This window comes from Pocillopora damicornis, chromosome 4 (genome assembly GCF_964200805.1).
Source record: "Pocillopora damicornis chromosome 4, jaPocDami1.2, whole genome shotgun sequence".
In the NCBI taxonomy this organism is placed as follows: domain Eukaryota; kingdom Metazoa; phylum Cnidaria; class Anthozoa; order Scleractinia; family Pocilloporidae; genus Pocillopora; species Pocillopora damicornis.
Genome location: NC_142673.1, coordinates 21,045,055 through 21,070,933, shown reverse-complemented (window position 1 = coordinate 21,070,933; position 25,879 = coordinate 21,045,055). Strand labels below are relative to the sequence as shown.

Here is a 25,879-nt window from a genome sequence, read left to right as displayed (position 1 = left end):
GAGGCTCCATTCTGGGGATACCTTCGTGGTTAGATAAGTGACCCCGTTCGATGCACGAGGCATTTAGTTCAACCGAGACTTAAGTCTCTGTTTTTTGAATTGAGGTTTTTCAAAACAGAAACTCCATTGTTTAGTTTAAACAAAGTAGTTACTATTACTACTATGTCCCCAACAGAAAGTGCGGCATTCCTGATCCGTCTTGGTCAGAGATTCGTCATTTTGTGAGTTTTTTGAACTCGCAGCTCTGCGACTGCGAACACAGCTTTTACTGTGACATGCAGCTGATGAGGACTGTTCTAGAGGGACCCAATGTGCTGAATCTTGAAGGCTTCCGCTCTTTTGTTGTGCGCTTTATGATACAAATGTCTAGGGTAAGTTAGCTTTTCACCTCCTCTCTTGCTCAACGCTCCATAAAAGTCTTGTTGTTTCGGGAAAAAAAATTACTCGATTACTTGACTTTCACTTATAGAAAGGCTTGGTTTTAATGTATTACCATGATCAATGAAGTCCACGAGTTTTTTTTAACATTCTTTGATGGCTTTGCAGTAGCAGTAAGTGCCGTGAGAGGGTATTTCCTTCCTTTTTAGGATTTTGCCACTCCATCCATGACAGAAGAGAACACTGTATTTCATACATATGATGACGAGGAACTTGAACGAAAAGAGATCGAACAATTTCAACTCAGAAGACGTTGGGAAAGCAGGTGAAAGAAGCTTAACTGTTTTTTTTTTGCTCTTTTAAATTCCCATGTTCTATGTGCAGTATGTCTCACCATAGTTCTTTCATTATTCAGTCCTCATCCATACCTGTTCTTCAACCAAGACCACATAACTATGACGTTTCTTGGTTTCTTCATTAATTCCGCTGGTGATCTTGTTGACCCACAAACAAATCGAACTTTGGAGAAAGGTTTAATCTCCAAATCTTTGCGTAATGGTCTGCAGGCCCAACGTGTCGATTTTGCAACAAGCATAGAGACCTTCAAAAAGTAAGTGCCAGACAATAAGTCAATTTGTCTTCCAAACAGAGCCATCGTTGGTAAATTTTATAAATGTAGGAGTCAACATTTACGGTTTCTGATAACACTGAATGACGATACTGAAATGTGCAGGGACAGAAAGTAATTAATACATTGCAGAGAGGGGGTTAGTTTTTAGAGAAACTGTGTCGCTGCGTAGGTGAGAGAGTATAACAGGGTAATGAAATATTATTTTCTAAGTTGATAATGTAAATTGGCCACCGTAGAGAGTTTCAGAGCTGACGTTTCAAACGTTAGCCCTTCGGCAGAAACGTCAGCTTTGAAACTCCTTACGTTGGCCAATTTACGTTGACAACTCAGTTGATAATACCCTTGCAAAATACCCTTATTGATAAATTGTTTACTACGAAGTGTTTGGTAAGACTGATAAAATATCAGAAAGAGAGGTCCTTGGCATATGGCACTAAAATGGGGAATGTTCTACCGGCTTCCATTCATCCTATAGTATGGAAAACAAGTGAAAGTTAACCGTAACGTCTAGCTCTTGTGTGACACTTTGATTTATTGTGGTAAATTTTGTACCACACATTACTGAACTCTGTTTTAGAGAGGACAAGTTAAATCAGTTATGTTCTGTGATGGGGGTAAACTGGTTGTACGATCCAGACAGTGCCTATGAATTAACTACAGACAACGTCAAGAAGATTCTGGCTATTCACATGAGATTCAGGTGAGAGGTGGTGATATATTGTTTCGATACGCAAGGGTTAGAGCAAATGCAACTATCCGTCTGCATGGCAACGAAACTGAGAAAGATCGAACACAAACTTTATTAAAGCTCTTTTCCCTTTGCCTTATGAAGCACATGGTTTTCACTAACTTCGGAGCTTTAAAATTTATAATTACAGATGCAACATCCCTGTGATCGTGATGGGTGAGACTGGCTGTGGTAAGACCCGTCTTATTCGATACATGTGCGGCCTACAAGCAGGGCCTGGAGGACCCCGAAACATGCTTCTCGTTAAGGTAAGTTTAATGTTAGAATTCAAATATCCGTTTCCATTGTTGGTGTCCTGTCGTCATATTGTGTGATGGTTATGGTGGAAAAGATGATATTGATTCTGAAAGTGGTTCCCTTGGTGCACATTCATTTAGATCTTGTAGGCAGCCCATTTTGAACAAAAGTTCAATTTGACACCACCCTAACAGCTATGTCACTTTCAAGACGTCACATTCACTCCTAGTAGTTGAGACTGTATGACTTTATGACTAATACAGGCGCCAATGTGACTAAATTTTTCACTTTGGCGACCAAATCCTGAAAATTAGTCGCCAAATTGGCGACTAGAATGTTTCATCATAACCTTACCAAAAGATATAGTGAATTAAATAGATTCGCAAAGATTAATCGGCGGCAAACTTCCTTGTTAAGTTTGTTTCCAAAACGCATCACATGCATCTCAATCGACAACTAGACGCCATCTTGGATCTAGGTGAGCTTGAACGTTGTATATCATCCATCCTGGTGTCCACTTTGTAGCACGTTAAAGATCTTTTCCCTAACTTAATTTTGGAGGGTCTATCTAGAGCGCTGACCGCGTAAAAAAAGGTTTTGTTTGTCTTTGAAAATGGCGACCAAATTTTTTGAATTGGCTACCACTTTGAAGAATTTAGGAGCCAAGTGGCTATCAGGAAAAAAAATTAATTTCACACCCTGAAATGGCTATTCTATTACATCATTTTCTTGTTAAGGTTCATGGTGGTACAACATACGAAGACATTGAGCTCAAAGTTCATCAGGCTGAGGAAATGGCTCGCGCAAATCAAGACAAGAATATCGACACGGTTTTGTTCTTTGATGAAGCCAACACCACTGAGTCATTGACCATGATTAAGGAAGTTATGGTGGACCGAAGAATCAATGGTCGGCCTGTTGGACAAGGTCTTGAAAGGCTGCAGTTTATCGCTGCCTGCAATCCTTACAGAAGGTACAGCATGTGTTCTTAGCTTTACCAGGACAACACTTTCTAGAATTTGAATTTCCATAAACTGAGGTAAATTGCTGTTTCTTTGTGTATGTTTCAGGCACACGGATGACATGATCCACAAGCTGGAATCAGCAGGTCTTGGATATCGCGTAAAAGCAGATGAATCAGAAGATCGCCTTGGTATTGATACTTTATAATCTAGACGCCCTCTCGTAATTTTCCCCTTTTTTGCAAAATGTTGTTTTATTTTTTAACTTTGATTTCGAGCTAGCAAATTGCTTTCGGATCTTTTACTCACGGCTTATGTCCCCTAACATGGTACCTAGTTTAGAGTTGTTTGGGAATCTTTGTTCTTGAATGATTCCTATCGGAAGTTCTCCTTTTGCTGTCTTTCGGCAAATGAGGAAAGTTCTAGTCATCCAGACTAAACCATGAAAAAGTCTTAAGGAACTTCAGGGCCATCATGCCCCAAATACGAATACGGATTAACCCAATAACTGAGTTGATGTTGAATTGCCTTCTACAGGTCATATCCCACTACGTCATCTCGTTTACCGTGTACATGCCCTCCCAGGAAGCATGCGCCCGCTGATATGGGATTTTGGTCAACTGAAACCAGATGTAGAGAGACTGTATATCAATCAAATTGTCAGCCGCTTTGTAAGTGTATTATATCACCTCTGAACTCGAGAGAGGATGCTTCTTCCTCAATAATGATCAGCCCTCTGTCGGGGAAATTAATCTTGACCTTTGATATTTACTAGTAAAACTCTTAATTGAATCGACGATGTAGTAAACGGAAATAAACCGTCTTAACATGAAAGGAGGCTGGACCGCGGCAACAATAGAAATGAAACATCTGATCTCGTTACAGCTGTTGTAAATCAGTCCACCACACTTGGCCAAGTTTGTGTCTTTGTATTCCGTTTTCTAAAACAGCCAAACATGTATGTAACTGCCACTAAACTATCACGCGGTTTGATTTCATTAGGTTTTAACTTGTGGATACGCAAAGCGAAGAAAGAAGTGTTTTAAAGCAAATTTTCACTCACTCACTCACTCACCCCCTCACTAAGATGCAGACATACTGTAATTAGTTGTCCCAAACTCGCCAGAGCCGACACCATCATCTTGGAATTGTGACGGTGCATAGCCAGGCGTATTACTGTTTGTACTTAGGATTGTTGCTTAAAACGCCACCTTTCGAGTAGGCAAGAAGTAGAAGCACAGATCTAATACCGTGAATTTCTTCGATTGTTTACGATCTGGTGTGAAACAAGAATCGTGGGAACAGTTAAAGTTAATTGGCTGAAGGATTTAATTCAAATACTTATGTAAACGTTGGTGGCTGAATCGATCAATGAACACTTTAGTGGACGAAAGTAGTCCTGTGCTTTTCTGACCAATAGAAAAATTGATTAATTTACTGCCACCATTTTAATCAGTGTAAAAAACCTGCGGTCTCATAAAATACGTTTTGAAGTACATCGTTTGCGGGGCAAAAATTTACAGACATACTTATTTTCAGATTATTTTACCCACAAGTTTGCTGTTGGTATTCTTTGATTCCTCCTTACTTTTTTTTTTTGGACAGATTCTTCACGAAGGCCTACTAGAAGGGGACTCTTCGACAGTACTAGCAGTCGCCCAGGTTCTGGCAGCCTCCCAGACATATATGAGAGATCAATTGGTGTGTTGACAGTTTCCTGTAGATTTTATTGAGCGTAAGCTTCATAATGAAAATTCCTATTTATAATCACGTGTCGGTGGGGTCAACCTTAAGAGATGATATCTTTTTTGTTTTCATTCAAGGATGAGTGCAGCTTTGTTAGTCTTCGTGATGTTGAGAGAGCCATGCAAGTGATGGTTTGGTTTTATAAGCACGCGGATACACTCGGTAGACTTATGGAAAAAGTGACCGCTGAGCAACGAAGAGTGGAAGGGTTGGATGTCGACGAAGATGATGATGAGGAGGTGGTGATGAAACCTTTCGATATTTTCTCTTCCACTAAATAAAGTAGCCATAGGTAGATTAAGCATTTTTAAGAGCCTGTTGGCATTTATTTCTACCAAAAGATTCAGTATCAATACACATTTCTAACACGGTTAAGAGTTTCACACACAATCCTACAAAATGTCAGGTAAAGGAATTTCCAAGTTTTAGAAATCCTTACATTCTAGTGCAAAACTGTTTTTGTGAAAGGTGTCCTTTTTTTGCATGAGAATTTGACCAAGCACATTTATCGTTGTGTTTTGAATTGGCCTATTATATTATTACATGATCTTACCAATACTGTGCTGAAATGAAACGCATGAAACGCAAAACAGCAAGTAAGCGTGATCTATCTTTTAAACGTCTGCCCATTTCGTCCGTGTCGTCTCTCCTTCCAACCACAAGTAGGTGTTTATGTGTGTGTGACAACGAGGAAGTCCAATTTATTTTGAGAGGTGTACGTAGTGGGGCTCCGACAATCCTGTTTTCAAGTATCATGATATTGTGTATCTGTAGGAATCAATTACTCCTCTTACTCGTGCCCTGGTACTCGCAATTGGTGTCTGCTACCATGCCAAGCTTCAGGAGCGGCGTGAAGAATATCGCACTTACGTGGCAAGCAGCTTTGAGGCGCCATGTTTGCTTTCAGGTGGTCACAAGCAGATTCTTCGTGAGATTTTGAGGTCTGGCAATAGCTTACGTAACTCATGTTCTACTCTTTGTAAAAGAACTAGTATGCCACCCTTTTGGACTTATAACGTTGTTAAAGAAAAGACACTCTTTTTAGTTGTTTTTAGCTGATAGTTCAAAACTGTGTATCGTCTAAAGTTAATGCTGTATTCGTTTAATGTTTGGCCACATATTAAATACTTAATACCCGAGAGTGACGGGAAATGGGAAATCTCAAACTTAATCCTTATCGTACTGACCGAGCGCATGTAAAATCAATACGGCTCGGCTAAGGGCGTGGGATTTTACGGTAACGACCGAACAGGCGAGGTTATTAAGAGATAAATAATTAATTCAAGCAGAAATTGTCACCTTACATCCGGGTTATGTCAGTGAAGTATACCGTATTCCATCAAGGAGACTCATTTATTTGCGGTAATGATTCTCACAGCCGTTAAAAGTATTTAAATATAATAGCGTAACAACTTGGCAGCAAATGGCATACGATCCTTTGATGTCAACTTGTGTTCTTCAAGATTTGAGTAAGCATTATCCGTCTGTGCGCATTACCTATCAGAGCTTCCGTTATATCGACCGTAAGCCAAAGCCATCAATGATGTTAATATTAGTTTAATCCAGCAAGCTATACAACGTAACTCAAGCATCTGCTTTTTGCCTATGACAGTTGCCAAAAAGCTGTGCTAAACGAGTTGGAACTCGGCCCCAATATTGCTCGCAACACGGCCTTGAGCGAAAACGTGTTCATGATGGTGGTATGTATTGAGCTCCGGATCCCATTATTTGTTGTTGGAAAACCGGGCAGCTCCAAATCTTTGGCAAAGACAGTCGTCGCCCATAACATGCAAGGGGATGCCGCAAAATCGGAACTCTTCAAAACCTTCAAGCAGGTGACAAGGTTCTTTCAGATACACTGTAATGTCATTGCCTCTTTTCCCTAAGGAAATAGCCACAAGGGCCGACTTAACCCAGTTGGCTCACTGGTAAGGCACTTAATTCTAACATCCTCTCTTTGCACCAAGAAGTGAAAATTGCGACCAGCATACTTTTAGGAAAGCTTTACGAATTCCTGGGGCCTCCTGTCAACTAGTGAGATTTGAAACTAGAATCAATCGTTACTCGGCCACTTCCCTTTGCACGGAAATAAGAGATACCGTATTTACTCGAAAAAGGGCTCACCCTGAGTAAGCGCTGCATTTAAGACAGAAAAGTTAAAAAAGCGCCAGTCTCGTCGCGGCGCTTATTTCAATAACTATTTCATAAGCAGCTGGATAGCTTAAGGGAACTAGAAGCAAATCGTGTAAGGTCATAGACTTAGTTCAAGAGGGGATCAGTGAGGTCGAGGTTGAGCGAAGACAAAACTGGCAGTGCAATCGAAAAGTGACCGAAGAGACAAATAAAGAAATTCTAAGGGTGCCTCTTCTAGTTACTGTAAAATTTTCACTCTGTTAGAGAAAATGCTTTCAAATAAAAGGAAAACGTTCCTCAAAGCATCCAATTTTTTGCTTAGCTCGGTCCCTGTATAAGCGCCACTTGCCTGTGTTTATCTTAGGTCCTTTTTTCTACCGGGGGATGACGATCTATTTCACTACAGGTCCATATGGCATCGTATCAGTGTAGTCCTCTTTCAACCCCAGAGGGTATCGTGGCGACTTTCAAGCAGTGTAGCAAGCTTCAGGAAGGAAAAAATCCAGACAAATTTGTTTCGGTTGTTGTCCTTGATGAGGTTGGTCTGGCAGAAGACTCTCCTCTCATGCCTCTCAAAACCTTACATCCGTTGCTCGAGGATGGCGTCACCTCTGCTGATGACGTCATTGAGACTGACGAGAAACCGCAGCGCGTAGCTTTCATTGGAATTTCAAATTGGGCCCTGGATCCTGCCAAAATGAACCGTGGAATCATGCTGTCGCGAGGGGTACCAAGCGAGGCAGAACTCATAGACAGTGCAATGTAAGTGAATTCAATTTCATTTCGCCGTGACATACAGATTTGTTCATGTGAGGGGGTTACTGCAACAGCAAAATGTGTTTTTTAGACCTTTCGAAAATCCTTATAACTTTGGTAGAGAAATTTGTGAAACATATTGATCAACAGTCTCATCTCCTTAGAAAATAGAATAATCGTCCATTCCACCTTCCATGGTGTGTTGATATGTTTGCCACAAAATAAATATTTACTTAGTAACTTAAAGCAAGATATAGATGAGGATATTTCCCAACCACTTTGAATTCCCAAAGTATGTTAGAACATTTGCCCAAGTTTGGTTATAAGCTGCTTAGTCTTGTTTTCGTACATGTTCCCGTCGTTTAGAGTCAAATATGGAAACATGCACTTTTCGCCTTCCCTTACATATGTGAATATTGTTTATTAGGGGAATCTGCTCCTCGGATAAGATGGTAAAAGCTCTTATCCAGCCTCTCATATCTTCACTGGCCGCGGGATATGCAGAACTATACAAAGAACAGAAAAATTTTGAAACGTTGAAGAAATGTGGAAAAGAAGAATTTTTCGGCCTCCGTGACTTTTATAGGTTTGTTATTTTAGAGCTTACCTTCTTACTTGCTCCTTTGGTGACTAATTTGGATACATTTTGTGTTAACTTGCTCTACCTGATAAACGTTTTTGTCTCTTTCCGTAAGCCTTATTAAGATGGTGTACTCCATCGCTGCTAAACAGAGACCTGGTTGGCAGAAACTAGAACAGGCTATCAAGAGGAACTTTGGGGGCCTGGTTGAAGGAGACCCTGTAGAGATATTCAAACGCCACTATATCAAAAAAGATGTGAGTTTACTTATAGAAAACTGTTCAGCTCAATGTCGAAGTTAATTCGCCGTAACTTTTATTTCAATTTACTAAGCCCTTTGATTTGTGATTAAAGCTAGCACCACCCTCTCAAGCAATCAGCTGCGAAACGTGGTTATTTCCGTATTCTGCGTTCAAAGCCGGCTACTTGGGTGGTATTTTTAAATGATCTGTTAGTGGTTGTGGTCACTTTTAATTTTCTCAATCGAAAAGCATTCTTCTAATGGTAGTTCAAACCCTTACCGCAATAAAGGCTATTCAAAAGTAGGCATGCGGTAACCGACACTCAGATTTTTGTTGAAACATCCTAAGAGGTAAATAGCTTATTTTGAAAAAATTACTTGATCTAATGAAACTTCGATACATAGTTTGAACAGAGGCTGATTAAGATCAAATTGCGTTGACATTGCTGAAGCTGTTCGATCTGTTAAGCTTGAAAATTGAATTAGCAATAAGTCACAGTTTACGACCTTTTGTAAGCTTAACTTGACTTTGCGCTCCATTCTGTCAATTAAGGAGAGGAATGTGAAAGAGGCCTCCACGACAATACGATTGATCGAGGCAAGTCTTGGAAGGGAAGACGTAGCCGACAGAGCCAATTTCAGGTACAACTGATCTCAACCTGATAGTTGGTTTGTTCGATTGTTGGTTCGCTCGGTTTAATTGTTTTTCTCATTGAAGCAGCTGAAGTGAAAAACTGAAAGAACAGTTTTTCATATTAATCCAATGCCTTACCACTTTTTAGTGAAAACCGTTACCTTCTGATTCTGACTGAAAATTATGCTGCCCTACCCATCATACAACAGCATCTTTTAAAGACAGAAGATAATGCAGTGGTGATCTTTGGAAGTAGTTTTCCAAATGACCAAGAATATACACAGGTAAAAAAACGTAAGGGCAGGCCCTTTGTTCACATCGCACAAGGATAACCACAACCCCTCTCACCTACAGAAGTGGTTTTCTTGCATTTAATCTGGACTTCCAATTAGTGCTGCTTCGGTCGGTCCCCAACAGTAAACATGTCTTTCATATCCCCGCAAGTGAAGATATCAGTGTCATCATGGTAACCAGATTTATCAATAGGGTGGTATTACTTTACATGAAGGATCTGTTAATTTACAAACTTACCAAGGTTGAATTCATCCTTTTTCAAAAGGAAAACGTTTTTACATGAGAACCTGTTTTACCTTTATTTTGGGAGTTATAGTTACTTTTCGGCGGAGTAAGTTTACATTCAGTTGATCTCTGAATTTGATAGTTATAATGTGTAAATGTGTTCTGTAATTTTTAATACATTTGGAAATACGCAGTCAATATCTTTTTTTGTAAACAGAACGTTCACTTTTGAATAAATTCTTATACCTCCACGGATTCGCTTGGCTCACGTGAAAGATGTTAGGACAACTTTCGTTGGAAATATTCTTATAAAGTCGCTAGCAGTGCCCGTGGGTAGTATGAAGGGAAACCTGTATTCTAATTGGTTACCCGAGCGGGCAAAATAGGCCCATCTTGCATGCTCGGAATTGCCCGCTTTGGACCTGCGCAGGAAGAAAATTCCTGGGAACTTCCAGAAAAGTTCGTGATTTTCGGGCAAAGTCGTCGATGGAGTTGCAAAAAGCAATGAAAAACATTAAGAATGTTTCGACTCTCTCGAAATCATCAAGTCATTCTTGATTATTTATATAGCGAAACGTTTTTGTTGTATATTAAATCCTTTATTTACCAAGCCTGAGGTTAAGATGACTGGATATTAGCCTCGTTATATATTCTTTTTACGTTTATGGACCTCGACTTCGTCTCGGTCCATAAAAGACCCAATTAAGAACACGGCCAATATCCAATCCCGACTACATACTCGGTCAATATCGCATGTGTATCTAAAAGCCGCCATGGGTAATGTATGGTTTAGACGGTTTTTCTCAAGACGAATTAACCTACTCAAATTTAGACCTGATTGTGAGCGCAGTAGTGGTAAGCGCATTTAAATGAACATTCTATGCTGTAACGTTATGTATCCAGATATGTCGCAACATCAATCGCATCAAGGTTTGCATGGAAACAGGAAGAACAGTGGTCTTATTAAACCTGGAAAGTCTCTACGAGAGTCTTTACGACGCCTTAAATCAGGTATGTGTCTATCCTTTACTAAAACTATGTTCTTTCTTAATTTTTATTTTTATGGTGGAACTTCACTTTTGGAACGTGTTTTCGCAGGGATCTTAAACTTCCTAACTTCTTTGTCTCCATTAAAGTGGCATCAATTCAGGGGATATTCTGTCTAGTCGAGAGAGTGTCCCTTGAATGGAGATCTCACTGAACCCAAACGAGTTTGGAGGATTTAACTTTGGTAATCTTGTGATAGCTCTTGAGTCAGTTTCTGCAAAAGTAGGTGTTTGAGATGGTATACTTCTGTTACACAATGTTTTTTTTCGAACTACTAGTCTGAAGTTTTGATTTTAACAGCTCTCTTAAATTCGCTTCTGGTCATGCTATTTTTCTAGTACTATGAACGCTTTGGAGGAGAGAAGTACGTGGATCTTGGGCTTGGTACTCACCGCGTCAAATGTCGTGTCGATGATGGCTTTAAGTAAGACTTTTGGGTGACTATCTTTATAGTCTCGATCACTTCGTTACTCACTATCATCTTTTGTTCAAAAATTTATTCATTTCGAGCAGTTTCTTTACTTCAATAACTCAATCCACCAAAAGATAATTATTTCCAAAAATATGGTTTCGTAGCCCATTGTAACGTCCAACTAGTATTTGGAAAGTGAGGGTGTGAATTCTGTCGAAACCTTTGTATTTTCACAGAGTGCTAGCAAGCAAAGTAGATCTTAATCCTTGATTTTATCGTTTCCACGCTAACGTCACATCTCCCTTACTCAGATTGATAGTGATTGCTGAAAAGGACGTGGTGTACAACAACTTTCCCATTCCGTTGATCAACCGCTTGGAGAAACACTTCCTCGTGACCTCAACAAGTTTGAGTCCTGAACAGAAGGACCTGGTACAGATTATGAGAAAGTGGGCTTGTGAATTTGCCAAGGTTACGAGTGAACGCAGACGTAGTAGGTAAGGTCTCAAGCCATACGATTCCTGAGGCGTTTAATTTTGGTCAATTCTGTAATGCACGGCTCATAACTCTTTTCACTCTTTTGCGCATGTTTAGGGTGCGCATTACAAAGTGGCGACTTGTTCTTCATACCCGGAGTTCGCTGTATAGGCAATCGCTATTCTATCTTTTCTTTTTCTTTTTTTTTCCTTTTGAAATAATGTGTAGCTTCCTCTCTGTAAAATATATATGGAGCCCTCTCAGTGCTGATTGAAAAAATAATCGAAGGAAACATGAATTTAGGTAATCAATCCGAAAGTAAAAATATTCTTACATTGGAAAACGTAGAGAAAAACGTGGATCTGTTAGATTTACTCGTTATAAGTAGCCAAGGCTTTTAAGTGTTTTTCGGTAAAAGTCAATAGTCTAAATTAAACCAGATATGATCCTGCCATCAGTTGAAAGAATACTATAAAGTCCTGAGGTGCTAACCAGTAACCTTAACGCACATCTCATAACGAACTGGCCTTTTTAAGGTCATTGTCCTCCTGGTATAGTTATTACTGTTTCAGGAGTATCTCGATTAAAAGATTAAAAGATTATCTCGATTAAAAGATGCATCTTAATTAGAACCTGTATTGATATTTTCCCAACTCTTTGCCTACTGTTTGTTCCTCGATGTTCCTCTCGTCGACGGTTAAAATATATATATTTTTTAATTTCGATAAGATAAAACACATATATCATTTGTTGTTTTAAAACAGGGATTTCTCCATCGGAGATGCTTTCGTTGGATTCCACGAGGATACAATTCCCTCAATTGTCATGCAAGTCTGCAATGAAATTGAAAGAGAAAACTACCCACCAGCTGGAAATAACGCTGGGGATGCATTAGTAGAAAAAGTAAACTACCCAGAAATGTTGTATATGTCTTATATATCTTTATGACTTTTATGTATTTTAATATGTGGTAAATTTTGCAAACTGCCTAGATATTTACGTAGCGAGGGAAAGCATCCCGGTACAGAGAGCAAAATGTCTGTGCTTATTTGTCGTGACATCGAAAAACAATTTATAATTACACTATTTTGAAGTTTTCTTTTATTTTTCCCTAATGATCTGAAAATTCTTCTCGCTTTATCGATTTGAGATCCTTGGCGATTAATATGTAGTGCGTGTGAATGATGGAACTCAGGGCAAATAATAGGCGTAAGTCGGAAGAAGCTTGCTACAGTGAAAATGGTGTGTAGTGACGCTTTGTCTTTATCATCGCAAGCTTATCATGAAGAAGAAATCCACTCATTTAGTAGCCATCCTTAGCCAAGAAGATGAGTAATTTACTTACCGCAAGGTGAAAAGTACATAGATACAAGCAAGTAAGATTCGATGAGTCAATTGTCGTTTATTAAATTCAAGAAATTGAAAATGGTGCAAACGTTCTTGGAGCGTTGACAGCTAGGACAAAGATAAATAAATAAATGAATGAAGAAAAAGCTACAGCTTCTAACTGGGTGGGGTAAACCTATAATGGACAAGCTTGGCATTCGGGAGTGACGTTCTGGTAGTTAAGCTAGCCAGTATAGTTTGGAAATGCTTTTTTTTCATCATAATATAACTTGTGATTGAGGTTAAGGCTGTCTTCTCTCTTTGAACTGTTTGCTTTCAATTGAAAGTGTGGCTCCTACGTCACATGCTGGAAAGATTATGGCAGAGTCTGAATATATTGTAGTTCACACTACAACATTAAAGTAACTTTGCAGTTGTCTCCTCTATGAGATAATTTGGCGTTATCTGCTGAGTTGACAATGTGAATTGGTCGCCGTAAAGAGATCAGAAGCTGACATTTCGAGCGTTAGCCCTTTGTCATAACGCTCTGACGAAGGGCTAACGGTCAAAACGTCAGCGTTATTATCTCTTTACGGTACCTAATTCACATGATCAACCAAGTTGATTGGACAAAATTATGTTTTTCAGGAACCAATTTCATATCTATTTTTCTTTTCTTCATCTTACCAGGCACGTAAAAAATCTGAGACGATGCTTCTAGAGATGGCTACACCTGATGCAATCGCTCGTCTTCCACACACTGCTTTGGCAGGAGGGGCGCGTGGTATTTGGGATGCTTACTTTAAAAAGCAACAACATTCTAGTTTGGCGGCGTTGATGTCGCACGTGCTTCCTTCGAACGATAGTCATCTTGATAAAAGGTGTCAAGATGGGCTCTTAATTCAGGTCAGTAGGGAAAATCTCGACGCCTTCGCCTTTTTTGGCATGCTAGCCGGTAGCCGAAACCGTTGGCTAGTCTTCCATCTTTAGAAGGTTACTTTCCCCTCATCTTACTATATGTGCTCATAAAAATCGCTTAATTATTTCTAAAACCTCGAAAAAAAACTTTTAATGTGGCCATTTATTGGTCTTTTCGCCTTTTCCCGTCCCCTTCCCCCACCTTCGACTCTTACCCCAAATCAAACATGCCCGGTTGAATAAATGATCGCGAGCTTCTTAATGTTAACTCGCCGTAATACCTGATGAGACGCCCGCACTGTAGGCTACCAGTTATAGGATTAGATGTGTGAATCGATAACACGTTCCGAATTTGCTCAAAGGTTCGTGCGAAATTCGTAGAACGCATGGGAAAATAAAAATAGCTCCCTTTCTTAGGTGTATTCTTACAGTAAGGCGTCCACGATTAACCTGGTGACTTCCCTTTTTCTTTTTCCTATAAGAAATCTACTCTCATGGTTATTGATAGCCCCGAAAAAAAAGTGGGAGTGGCTCCTGTAGCGCCAAGAAATTCCCCGTATACTTATTTTTTTGATGTGAGTCATTAAGTCAATAAGCTACAGTTTCATCTTTCCCTTAGGTTACTACTCATTCACGCCTGCTCTCTAAAAACGATTTGGAGGACATATGCATTCAAACTAAATTTCGCCGTTCCACTGTGGATTTCCTGTCACTTCAACAGTTTCAAACGGAACAACAATTTAGGGCTTCAGTCAGGTGAGAGCCCGATTCAAATCAGTTCTTAGAGCGTTGTTGCCTCATAACGTGGGGCACAACATTCCATAATCTTTTAGAAATGAGCCAATAGATTTCAAAGGGTTAAAATACTGCCGTTTTCAAAGGCAAATCCCAGGAATGAGATGAAGTCAAATTCCTTTTATGTCAGGTACAAGGAATACTTTTTGGAAAAAGGGACCTTCTGAAAGACTGCTATGTCGGCGAAACCTCTCGGCATTTATCCACACACGTGCGTGAGCACTTGGTCAGTGATAGGATCTCTCACATTTTTGGTTATCTTCATAATTCTCCACAATGTCACACTCTATGTTCCGATGAGTGTTTTAGCATCTTAAATCACGCTTCCAAAACTTTCCAACTTAAAATCAAAGAAGCCACCAATATTCAATGGGAGCAACTTACACTTAATCATCAACTTTATCATGTTAATTTAAAACGTTCCGTGTAAATCCACACATTTTACTGTTAAAATTGTATGTTTTGTCCCATCAGCTTAGTGTTATACACTTTAAATTCAACCATGTACTCTGTATAAATCAGAGCTGAAGATGAAAGAAGAACTGTCGAAACATGTTATTAAAAAGTGTCGCTTATTTTCTTAAATTCGCTACATATCTGCTGTTATCCAGACTTTTTATTTAAATTCATTGGACAAAATTATACAAAATCTTGAGGTTATTAAGCACCTGGATTATCTGAGATACGACGTTCATAAAGATCTCTCATTGACGGAGCAAACCTTGGTTGTGTGGGGCAAACGTAAGGTTATTGTTTTCTAACATATTAAGAACATAAAGTGTTTCTCACTGTATAAGTCGCAAATGACTTTGTTACTATGTGTGCGTTGCAGTGATCATTGATACAAGCTGTTTCTTTTTTCTCACAGAGCATTTTTTGAGCATCTTGGAGGAGAATGTCGTGGTATTCTTCTGGTTCAGTGTGATTCAGGAGATGAAAACTTCAACCTGATTGCGGGTGCAAGACACATTCTGCTGGAAGAACGAACAAACGCGTCTGAAATGCTCAACTTGTCTTCGCTGGAAGCTGTCCACATTGTGTTGATAATACAGCTGCCAAGAATTGAGGGCGGATGTCGTAACTTTGTCGGTTTTCAGGGTGGAAAATGGATTTCCTCTCACATTGATGAACTTCGTCCACCCGGTAGGCACACTCCTTCAATCGAGCAACTCATAGATCGTCCCATCAGTGAGCTTTTTGCTGGAGACCGCATTGAGGAAGATGACGCCATGCCAGCGGTGACGATGGCGGTGAAGCTCCTTCGCAACTGTGTACAGGCGGCTGCTTGTAAGGTTGATAGCGAAACGGAATCCGCTGAACGGTCAACTCGCAGGATTGAGCTGCTTTTGGATTTGCTACCTGATGACTATCAAAGTCAGGAGGGTTAGTACGGAAAAACAGTAAACAAAATGAAATGATAGAATTTGAGGAAAGCTTATAAGTGTTATAAACGAATGATTTTCCCAAAATGTAATCTTTACCAGAGATGCTCTCGAGGCCTTGGGTTTTAAATTTATGCAGACTTTCTGATCGATATTTTCTAAAGGTGAAAGGAAAGTCTCCAAATTCAACATGAATATTGCAATCATCCAACCCTACCGTTTGGGCGATCTTTATTAGATCTCAATAAATTTGAGGAGATGTTTTTTTTTGCGTACTTGAAGAGATTTACAATTTTGCGTCAAAAAGCAGAGATGTTCCAGCAACAACAGAGTTGTTCCAAGACACACAAAAAGATTCTGTCTTTGCTAGTGTTGTGGCAGAGAGAGTAAATCGTAACCTTTTTGCAGAGGTCATTGAGATATAGAAGCTAGGGTGACCAATCGAATATCATCTTCGTTTCTGGTGTAGCCCGGGATGGTGCGAGTTTTATTGATCGAACTCAATATCTTCCGCTTCAGAGTCCTTTGCAAGCGTGGTGGTACAAAGAACGTACAACCTCTTAAAGGAAAGGGAGCTAATAGCGGTAAATCCAGAAGAATGGCTCCAATCAGAAGCTCTGTCGGGAACAGGGGTGCAAGAGTGGGGCACCTTCAGAAAAGCTCTTTTGCAGCGAGCGTTCTCCGTGGTGGTTCCTATTTTGGCTGAAATCATTGCCTTTGCAGACAGGGACTGCAATTTGGACCTAGTAAAGAAGAGTGACACAAATTGGATTTCGAAACTGTGGTTGAAGATTTTGGCTGACCGTACCATCTCAGAGCTTAGTTATAGCGACATGATATCACCTGGTACTAATCATGTTCGAGAACGTGTCCAAGTTATAGGTTCTGGAGCCGGTGGTCATCGTTTTTCTTGCCGTTTTCCATTTTCGTTCATTATCAAGCAACGCGTGGAAAAATTGTTAAAAGATGCGTCTAGCGTCGAAGGTACATGTTCTACTTTTTTGCTTTTTTTGTTTATTTTGTTTATTCTGTTTGAATTTGTCTCTCTGTTTCACTGATGTAAATTTCCTACTGTTTACGAAAAAAGAAAATGTGGTTAGAAATCCAGGGACGAACATATAAAGCAATCAATCACTAAAATAGTAAATCATGGGCATCTCGGTTAATTCATTTCTAGTGTTCATGACGCCAATTAAGTAAGCTGGATGACAAGATTTAGTTCTGTGTACAAACAATTGTTTCATGTATGTTTTATTTCCTCGGTTGCAGCTCATTCTAGCGCCACTCTGTTGGATTCTCTTCGTGAATTGATTAGTAACTCGCAGTTGGGACCTCCACTCGATGAATTGCGTCATCTAAACTCCGCGGGACTGCAGTATCTGATGGACTTTGTGCACATGGTGTACAAACATTCCAGCGATATGGAACACGAGGTTTCTTTTCTACCACAGTTTTCATCTGCATAAAGGCTAAGGCTCCTCACATAATGTAATCCTAGAATAACTGCATAAAACTTACTGAGGAATATTTATACTTTCTCTCGCAGTGTTTATTTAGGCTCCTCGCTCAATGCACATCTTTTCGGGAGAAATCGTATTAGTCACTAATTTACAAATGCAAGGGATCAAAAACGGTGCAAACATATCGAATGCGTTATTATATGGCATTTTGATTAGAACGTGAGAGAAAATTATTGAGCTTTTAAGTTTCGAGATGACAGCGATTTATCAAGACTATCCTCTGTTTAGCCCAATTGCATTCAAGTATTCTTTTACTATTCTTTCAGCTCGTTTACGAGGCTATTCTTTCGTCAGCGAGAGAACTCGGTACCTTGGAAGATGAAGACGGTAACGAGTCAATGGATATAGCACTCGTTCATGTAGCACATAGTAGAGTTCAACACCGTTTGAAATGTTTTGATACACTTGTTAAAGCGAATCCAGATCTGGTACCAAGACTACGAGAAGCTCTTCAAGGAAACGAGCCTGAAGTGGTGGGTTTTATTGCTGCATTGTGGCTTTCATTGATGAGGTAGTTTTAGTTGTATCCTTATTCTAATAATCTCCCAATGCACTCGAGTATTTTTAAGGCACTCTATAAACAAAAGCTCTCATTAGTGGTGATTTTTACCATAATCTGGTACATATTAGGCAAGATTTTCTAGTACGGAGGTCAACACTGATTGATAAATAAATAGCTCCTGGACAGGTTAGGTTGATTACTAACTGAAATTCATATGTTTCTCTCTCCCTCCCCCACCCCCACCCCCCTTTTTTCTTATCTTCGGTTGCTTGAGACCCATATATAATTCGAGTTGCAATTTTTAATGTGCCTGTCTGTAAATCAAAGATAATTGTGCTTTTCTTTTCCTTTTGCATCTCTTACTTTTTCTTGCAGCTTTTGGATGTTATAGCGTTGCACATTTGTCTTGAGGCACTCGAGCCATCACAAGAAATGTTGCTTTCTCCGGAGACACGACGAACATGGTGTGACAGAGTTTTGTCTATAAGGCCGGCGGTGGAAGACATGATTAGGAAAGAGAGGTTCGGGCCTGTCAGGGAGAAGTGTTCAAACTATGGAGAGAGATCAACAGTAATGCTTGGTCACTGCAGGTAACATGACACCCACATTACTCTTTATATTGTTAGTTGTGACTGTGACATAAGCAAAAGCTGACTGAAGGCCCGGACGTAATTAGGTGTCGATAATCCGCAGGTCATTTAATAGAATTTTTTGTAAACAGAGAATTTTGTATGTGTAATCGGTTGAATTAATTGCATTACTGTGACATAAGCAAAAGCTGAATGAAGGCCCGGACGTAATTAGGTGTCGATAATCCTCAGGTCATTTAATAGAATTTTTTGTAAACAGAGAATTTCGCATGTGTAATCGGTTGAATTTTTTGCATTACAAATGATACTCCTTCAAAGAAGTATTCGTGAAACGTCTTTTACACTGAAATCTATTCAAAACCATTTTGGAAAACGATCCCAGGTATTGAAGATGACGGAAGAAAGCGAATTCAATCTCCGAGGCTTTGTTTTTTGACGCTTTGACTTTTATCTGTTTTCTTTGTTTTTTAACTGAAAAGTGGATGCTCTAGGTCAGATGTAGATTGTGGAACAATGTTATAAAAGAGATCTTCCATCCAGTTTTTAACTCTTCCTCTCCTATGGATGACAGCTTGTTGTTACGCTTGTGTCAATTAAAAAAAAAGGATAATTAGGATCCTTTGGTTTCTAAATCGAGTTCGACTGGGAAGGAAGCTGTCTTTGTTTTACATAAGAAAAAATTTAAATCTTATCGTTGCAAAACTTTAACAGTTCTGTGTTTTAAGGGGTTCTTTATCGGACCCTTTTGGTGACATGAATGAGTAACTACTTCCAGCTATGATTATTTCCTTCTTGTGTGGATCAGGTCCATGTGGCAGCGAACAGGAGCTGTTCGACTCTTTCTGGAGCACGTTACCTTGTTCGCGGAGAAAGATGAAGATGTCAATTCCGAGAAGTGATCAGGTTGTGGAAGGTTGGTTGGAGTTGGGAAATACAAAACGGAAATAAGCAATTAGAAATTGAAATTTATTATAATTACGAGTGCTCTCTTTTGAAGGTTTTGGGAGATGAAACGGACTTTTCATCGCTGCGATCGCTGGAGGCCATTGAAAAATTCTTGCTTAACTACAGCGAAGACGTCAAGCACAGGTAAACCAACTCGATTGTGATAGGGTTCAGGTCGTAGCTACACCAGAGAAGAAAAATTATTATCCCCTGAATTATATCGTAAGTTCATGCTGAAAGTAGTTGTTGTTTTTTTCAACATAGGGCCTCAATCTCTGCAAGTCTAAGAGACGGAGATAACTTCACTATTGATTAAAATTCCGCCACAAATTATCTCGGGTGCGAGCATCTTTTGAGTCACTTGTCACAAAGTGTTTCTTACGTTTGACCGATTTGACAGCTGAGTGAAATTTCGAGAAACATCATGGACTTGTAATTTTAAAAGCTCTCGTCTGCTTGTGTCCATTAAAGTGTCCGTTAGTGGTATACTCATAGCCTCGTGAAAAACTTCAGGGAATATCGTATGGTTCCACGATCCTGTATTACACGAGGGCTCGGCTTGCAGCTGGTTCTTGTCTTTCCTATCAGGGTATTTTCTTGGTCATTGGCTTTTCTTCTTCCCGTGAAAACCATCACTCCGAAACGTCCTGAACTCCATAAACGAAGAATCAAGAAGTAGAAGTTTTAATGAGTATTCATATTTTCTCAAAACTTAAGATGCAAGGAATTCAGCTTATTTTCTGCTAATGACGGAAAACCATGTCCCATGACCAGAGTTGAAGTATTATCGAATGTTGGTAGTAATATCGAATAGGTTAAAGAAAGGACTCTTACTCTATGCTGATAATTCATGCGTAACTTATGACCACAGGACCAATGAGGAGACTGCCTCTAAGTTACGTCGCCGATGTAATGCCTTTTTCATGGAGCTGGTGTCAATATTCTCTTTTGGTGACTCTGTGTCAAAGGACCTTGAACAGGAAGCTATCACTCTGCTTATGCAGTATGTTATCGGTCATCAGTCAACTCAAACAAAGGATTTTTCTCCTTTCCCTGACTATGCTATCGACCCCACCCCTGTGGTTCGTTCATTTCTTCTCCAGCAGCTGTTGCGCTCAAGGTAACAATATCACTGAAGAAAGAATATTTTTTCGTTACAGCACTCAAACTTTCCTGTGCCTCTGTATATGCCTGATTTTAAATTTTCCAATTAATGAGGAAGTACATACTAAATTGTCATTTCTTTTTTTGCAAATAGCGCAAAATTAAGCAAGTTGGTGAAAGGACATTTGAGCGTTTTCCTGCAAGGAGCTCAGAACTTGAAGCCAGAACCTTTGCACGTAAAAGAGGTCTGCTTTTTATGCGTCCAGTGTATGGAGGTGCGTAAACGAATATAAATCCTGTACAGTGGGGTGAGAGTAGTTCAACTGTATTTGAATTTAATCCCAAGGTGTTACTTACTCAGAGTTTATTGTACTATCATAGCTGTTCTCAAATCTGCCTTTTCCTTGTCCTAAATGCCCGAGATGTTTCTTTATTTCTCTCTTTTTTTTATATGTAGTAATAATTGTGCCATCAAGTGATAGCTGTTCTGAAATCTAACTGCCTTCTCCTCAGGACATCCTTATCAGCCGTTATCAAGCCAAAGTGGCCGACTCGAAGTTAACGGTAAAGCTCAAACATGCTAAAAACACCTGCGAAGAGGCATTAACAGCTCTTAGGGCCAGTGAAGTGGAGTCTGTTGAAATTAGCGCTCTTTCTCTGGATGGGGTTGCTAAAGGACGTTACGTCTTGTCATTGGTGGTAGAGTTCCTTTACAAGTTGTTCATTGAGGGAGATAGCAGCTACAAAGACCATGACGCCAAAAGAGAAGTGATGTTATTATTAGAATATGCAAGGAAACTTTGCATGGAAGTGTCGAGTTCTACACCGCAGCTCTACCTGCTCAAACAGCTTGTCAGGCGGTATGGCTTGGACTGTGTCCGAACCCTGGGTGAATATGAGGAATTGGTGTGGATTCTACCACCAGAGGCCAGACAGCAGGTGACGATAAACAATTATTGAATGGATGTCATTTAAATGTTTGAGAAATAAATCCTAACCCGCTCTTGAGAGCGGGACAGGACAGGAACAATCTACCTACTATGCTACCCGGAACTTGTTGGCGAGCCAGGCCTTCCACTGTGTGAACTGAATTTCTCTTTACTCACCTAAGAGCGTAGACTACTTAAACCTCGTGACAGCGCAATGGCCGAGCACTCAAGAAGCGAAACAAAAATTTTTTTAAAGTTCGAATTTCTTTTCTCCTTCTTTCTTTCTTGCCCACCGTCGAATTTCCCTTTAACGTATAAATGCTAGGATTCTCTATTCAACTGTATATGAAGTTTGTTGCATGTTACTTCTTCGATTTGTAGGAGGAGGATGTTATCCAAGACAGGTTTCTTGTTCATGGTGACCATTATCGTGCTGTCCGTGAGGGACTGGCCAAAACTGTCATCAGTGGGAAAATCCAAGACACTGTCTCTGCCATCACGGTTCGTGTTCAATGGTTAATCGAGCCTCTTGTTCCTTTGTAGCCCTCATCTTCTTAATTAGTAAATACGTGGAGTTGTAAGGTCGAGAGCAGGGACTGTTGTGGCTACTTATTGATTAAGTAAAATTCCTAGTGAACAACAGAGAAGGAATAGGAATCACAAATATTAGAATTTGTTGGTACTCTACTAAATAAATACCATCAGAAACGGATTTCTGGTACACGAAACTTAATGTAATCGACTTTATTGGACTTGGATGAATAGTTTTGTTTGTTTTGATAACGTCTCAGAAACTGAAATGTAAGTATTTTAACGGCCTACAGCCGAACCGGTTAGCGAAGTACAAACATATCTTATTCAGTTACTTAAGGCTGAGTCAAGCATCGAACATCTCTCAAGTGAACTCCGGGTACAGTATCAGTATGACCATTACAAGGTATAAATATCTTTCTTTAGGAAACTGGATTACAAGGTTTCAACAAAAATGTAGTCCTCCTCCTTGTGATGTACCGTCAAGTAACAATGGCAAATGTTTTACCAGTTCAGACACAGACTTTGTCCCAAGAGGTAAGGATAAGTGAGGAGTGAGCTTCCCTTTTTGCGGTAACTTGCTCCGTGAATGTCCACTGCACGCTGATTCAACACCTTCTGACCTGCTACATTTAGATACGAAGATTATTTCTTTGATTATCTTCCTCGTCAGGTGAGGGTAAAGCTTGATGATTTCGTAAGAAATGCAGGACACTTATCTGAAACGGTAAGACAAATTTAGAAAAATACGTTTTCATTTCTTGTAAAACTATTGCTGATTTTTTGTTTTAAATCTCGCCAACTCGGATGAAGGCCCAGCCTTTCGCCAGAGAACTTCTTGCGAACAGCCAAGGGGGACAATTTCAGAAACTCCAAATCTATAATGGTAAAACCCCTCAAGAGCACACCTTGGCTGAAATTGTGATCCACACAGCAGTAGTCCTACAGTGTGTTGGTTCAGGATCCTTGGCTCAACCTCTCTACGCCCTCATGACGGATCCATCGACCATGAATGTATGTATATGCGTGTTACTCCGGTGAACTAAGGTCCCATAGCACAATTTCTGTTTCGCAAATTACACTTGTCTTTACCGAAAGACGGCATTTTATTGCTCAATACAAACTCGCAAAAGTATTATTCGATACTCAACTAATTTGGGCGCACGTGGCCCATAGCCACATTCACGTCTATATGTAGTGCAATTTGCAGCACTAAGAAACTGAACATTAGAAGCGGGAGGTACAAAGTATATCAGTGGCAGAATTAAGATAATACCCCTACTATCGCGAATTCTCATTAGTGAGTTATTGCCAAAATTTTCTCAAGAAGATCCAAACATGTTAAAGGCGAGAAATATGCAAATATTCAAGCGGGTAGAGAACTCGAAAGTTTAAAGTAGGCAAATGGTTAATACTTATTTAAGGGACTTACATTGCATTGGGAGTGGTAGGAAATAAGTTAAATGTTTGTGGCTAGAGCAGCAGAGCTAGGAAAAAAAAATAAGTACGTAGGAAAATACCTATTGACTTAAATTGACTTATCTAGCCCTAAGGAGGATGTTGTGTCTTGATCTTTTGTTCCTTTTTTGAGAAGTTTGCATTAACATTATATTCCCCTTATATTAATTGGTTCTGTACAGAACTCGTTTCTACCAACAATGCCTGAGGATAACTATCTCGAGTGCATTAGCGCCATCGCTGAAACTATGAAGGGAACTAACTGGAAGGGAGAGTGGTATGGTAAGCGTGGGTTTTTTCATTTTTTTTACCTTTGAAAAGGTTTTACAAGATATTACTTTGTTTTTAAGAGTATATACAATAGTTATAAATAACGGCTATGTTGAGTGTGACCAAAATAATTAGTTCTCATTCTGTTAATTGACTTATGTAAAATTTACAACAAATCGTATTTTTTTCTTAACCTTTCCAGAGTGCGGCAACCGTAGCTGCAGATATTTGTATTTTATTGGGGAGGTAAGCTATTATATTATAAAAAAGCTAGCTCATGAATCCTGAAAGTCACCTCTTGTGTCACGAAGACGTAAGCTGAGGAGAAAAATGGAATGCTGACCACACATTGTTTAACAGAACTATATCATAAATTAATGATGGGCCTGGTTTTCCGGTGTAACCACCACCTACCATTATAGCGATATCTTACTGAGCTTGTAACCTGGCTCTCATTTACGCTCTCGCATGTGCGCTCGCATGAGCGGAGAAGTATTTATAGACGAACCGGCGAGTGCAGTAATGCCTTAAAGAGCCTCTAAAAGCCAACGTTATCTCAGCCAGGTTTAATTGGAAGGAGAGAGTGCTTGTCTTTGAGAAGAGACATTTTGGGTGTGTTGCGGCTGTAAATTGATTTTATCCAAAAAAGGAAGGAGTCATTTCTTTGTTGTCGTCGTAATTAACCATTCTGACGTTCTTAAGGCACACTTTCTCGTTGTTGTTCTGAATAGTGCACGAAACCTATGGAGAAGAGCACCTGTCCAGACTGTGGAAGGATACTAGGAGGAGAGCAGCACAACTTTTTAGGAAAATATACAGTTTCCGACAGGTAACTCGAGGATATTGCATTTAACTTCTCTGGTATAATAACCGGCTTTTTCCCTCTTTTAGTTCAGTGCACCACAAAATATTACGTTTTTGTTTTTAGTCCAGAATGGCCCTGACACGTTCTCTTCAAATAATGAATTTCTAGGAAAGACAGGACGAAGACTGGTCACGCCCTCGGGGAACCTGCTTCGAGACCTACTCACGCTGAACCACAGAGAGACATGCCACCGATAGTGTGCAGCCTCTTGAGGATTATCATGCACTCGGCCATGGTAATGGGAGCATCCAGAAATCCTCAGGTGAGTTATTGATTGTCAGAGAATAAGCAAACTAGGAACTTTCCATCAGCTGGAGTTCTTCTGAACTTCCTAGGGAAAATTTTTCTTGATTCATATGTCTGAGTTTCGATATAGATCAGTAAGATAAATGGAACAGCATTTTATAGCCCTTGTAATATGCAGTTTACATTTTATTTTTCACTGCAATGGGCAGTGTCATATTAAGAAAAGTTTTATATTATTAAAATTACGTCTCTGCCTCGCCAAGTCTCTAGTTCTGATAGACTAGACATATATAATACTAGACATATATAATACTTTGGTTATAATCTTTGAAAGCAGACAAGTGTTTTCTGATTTTGTTCTCTTACTCTTGAGTACGTCACTAGAGCTTCAATTTCTCTTCAAAGGCGACCGCACTGCTGATCACACCTCCATGCCCCTCGCAGTCTGAGGGGCAATTCTTATGGGAGCACTTGCAGAGAGACCTTGATGTTCTTGGTAGAGCATTAGGGCGCAGTGTTGATGACGCAGCTCTTACAGTTCATCTGGCATTAGCTCGAATGATCTCGCGAAATGGAGGACGAACTGGTAAAACTTTTACACCTTCAATCGAGTTGGCTTATCTCGAAAACGCAAACTCTAATGGTTTGCGGGCTGATTGAATTGTGGCAAAAAATGTTACTATTGCTATATCTCTTTTCTTAAAGGAGTTTAAGTCATTTTCATAACACTCACATTATACTGTCTTGAGATGGAGTCGCATCCAATTCAGGGTGACTAGCAATATTTTCACTACTTGATACGAAAATCGGTAGCTTTTCTGAAATCTGCTACTGGGGCTTTGGTTTCGTTGTAAGTAATATAACTGTAAGTAATTGAACCGTGCAGGCGTATTCTAAAAAGATAGGCAATCGACTGCCAGCTTTTTAACTTTAATTCGATAAAAAGGAACCACCAAAAACGTGAACTTTTTATAAATTCAATAAAAAATATCAGGTG

The 25,879-nt window shown here is 39.7% G+C and overlaps 1 protein-coding gene across 1 annotated transcript in view; it reads left to right on the top strand.

Moving 5' to 3' along the window:
* LOC149047233 (E3 ubiquitin-protein ligase rnf213-alpha-like) overlaps positions 1-25,468 on the top strand; it is a 55,112-nt gene extending 29,644 nt beyond the window's left edge. The window contains exons 32-73 of the mRNA XM_089202476.1: positions 176-371; positions 588-703; positions 794-988; positions 1,587-1,709; positions 1,888-2,005; positions 2,732-2,967; positions 3,065-3,147; positions 3,494-3,627; positions 4,562-4,657; positions 4,780-4,941; positions 5,477-5,643; positions 6,315-6,537; positions 7,242-7,597; positions 8,019-8,177; positions 8,287-8,428; positions 8,966-9,054; positions 9,195-9,330; positions 10,469-10,576; positions 10,951-11,036; positions 11,336-11,521; positions 12,266-12,404; positions 13,518-13,733; positions 14,365-14,501; positions 15,409-15,923; positions 16,442-16,906; positions 17,192-17,355; positions 17,709-17,915; positions 18,320-18,534; positions 19,340-19,447; positions 19,532-19,623; positions 20,351-20,599; positions 20,738-20,858; positions 21,097-21,522; positions 21,894-22,013; positions 22,470-22,580; positions 22,717-22,770; positions 22,857-23,057; positions 23,684-23,783; positions 23,974-24,017; positions 24,503-24,600; positions 24,745-24,898; positions 25,288-25,468. Coding sequence (XP_089058602.1) covers positions 176-371; positions 588-703; positions 794-988; positions 1,587-1,709; positions 1,888-2,005; positions 2,732-2,967; positions 3,065-3,147; positions 3,494-3,627; positions 4,562-4,657; positions 4,780-4,941; positions 5,477-5,643; positions 6,315-6,537; positions 7,242-7,597; positions 8,019-8,177; positions 8,287-8,428; positions 8,966-9,054; positions 9,195-9,330; positions 10,469-10,576; positions 10,951-11,036; positions 11,336-11,521; positions 12,266-12,404; positions 13,518-13,733; positions 14,365-14,501; positions 15,409-15,923; positions 16,442-16,906; positions 17,192-17,355; positions 17,709-17,915; positions 18,320-18,534; positions 19,340-19,433 — 5,263 coding nt within the window. The 3' untranslated portion in view covers positions 19,434-19,447; positions 19,532-19,623; positions 20,351-20,599; ... (9 more) ...; positions 24,745-24,898; positions 25,288-25,468. The remainder of the gene's footprint in view (positions 1-175; positions 372-587; positions 704-793; positions 989-1,586; positions 1,710-1,887; positions 2,006-2,731; positions 2,968-3,064; positions 3,148-3,493; positions 3,628-4,561; positions 4,658-4,779; positions 4,942-5,476; positions 5,644-6,314; positions 6,538-7,241; positions 7,598-8,018; positions 8,178-8,286; positions 8,429-8,965; positions 9,055-9,194; positions 9,331-10,468; positions 10,577-10,950; positions 11,037-11,335; positions 11,522-12,265; positions 12,405-13,517; positions 13,734-14,364; positions 14,502-15,408; positions 15,924-16,441; positions 16,907-17,191; positions 17,356-17,708; positions 17,916-18,319; positions 18,535-19,339; positions 19,448-19,531; positions 19,624-20,350; positions 20,600-20,737; positions 20,859-21,096; positions 21,523-21,893; positions 22,014-22,469; positions 22,581-22,716; positions 22,771-22,856; positions 23,058-23,683; positions 23,784-23,973; positions 24,018-24,502; positions 24,601-24,744; positions 24,899-25,287) is intronic.
* The last annotated feature ends 411 nt before the right edge of the window (positions 25,469-25,879 follow it).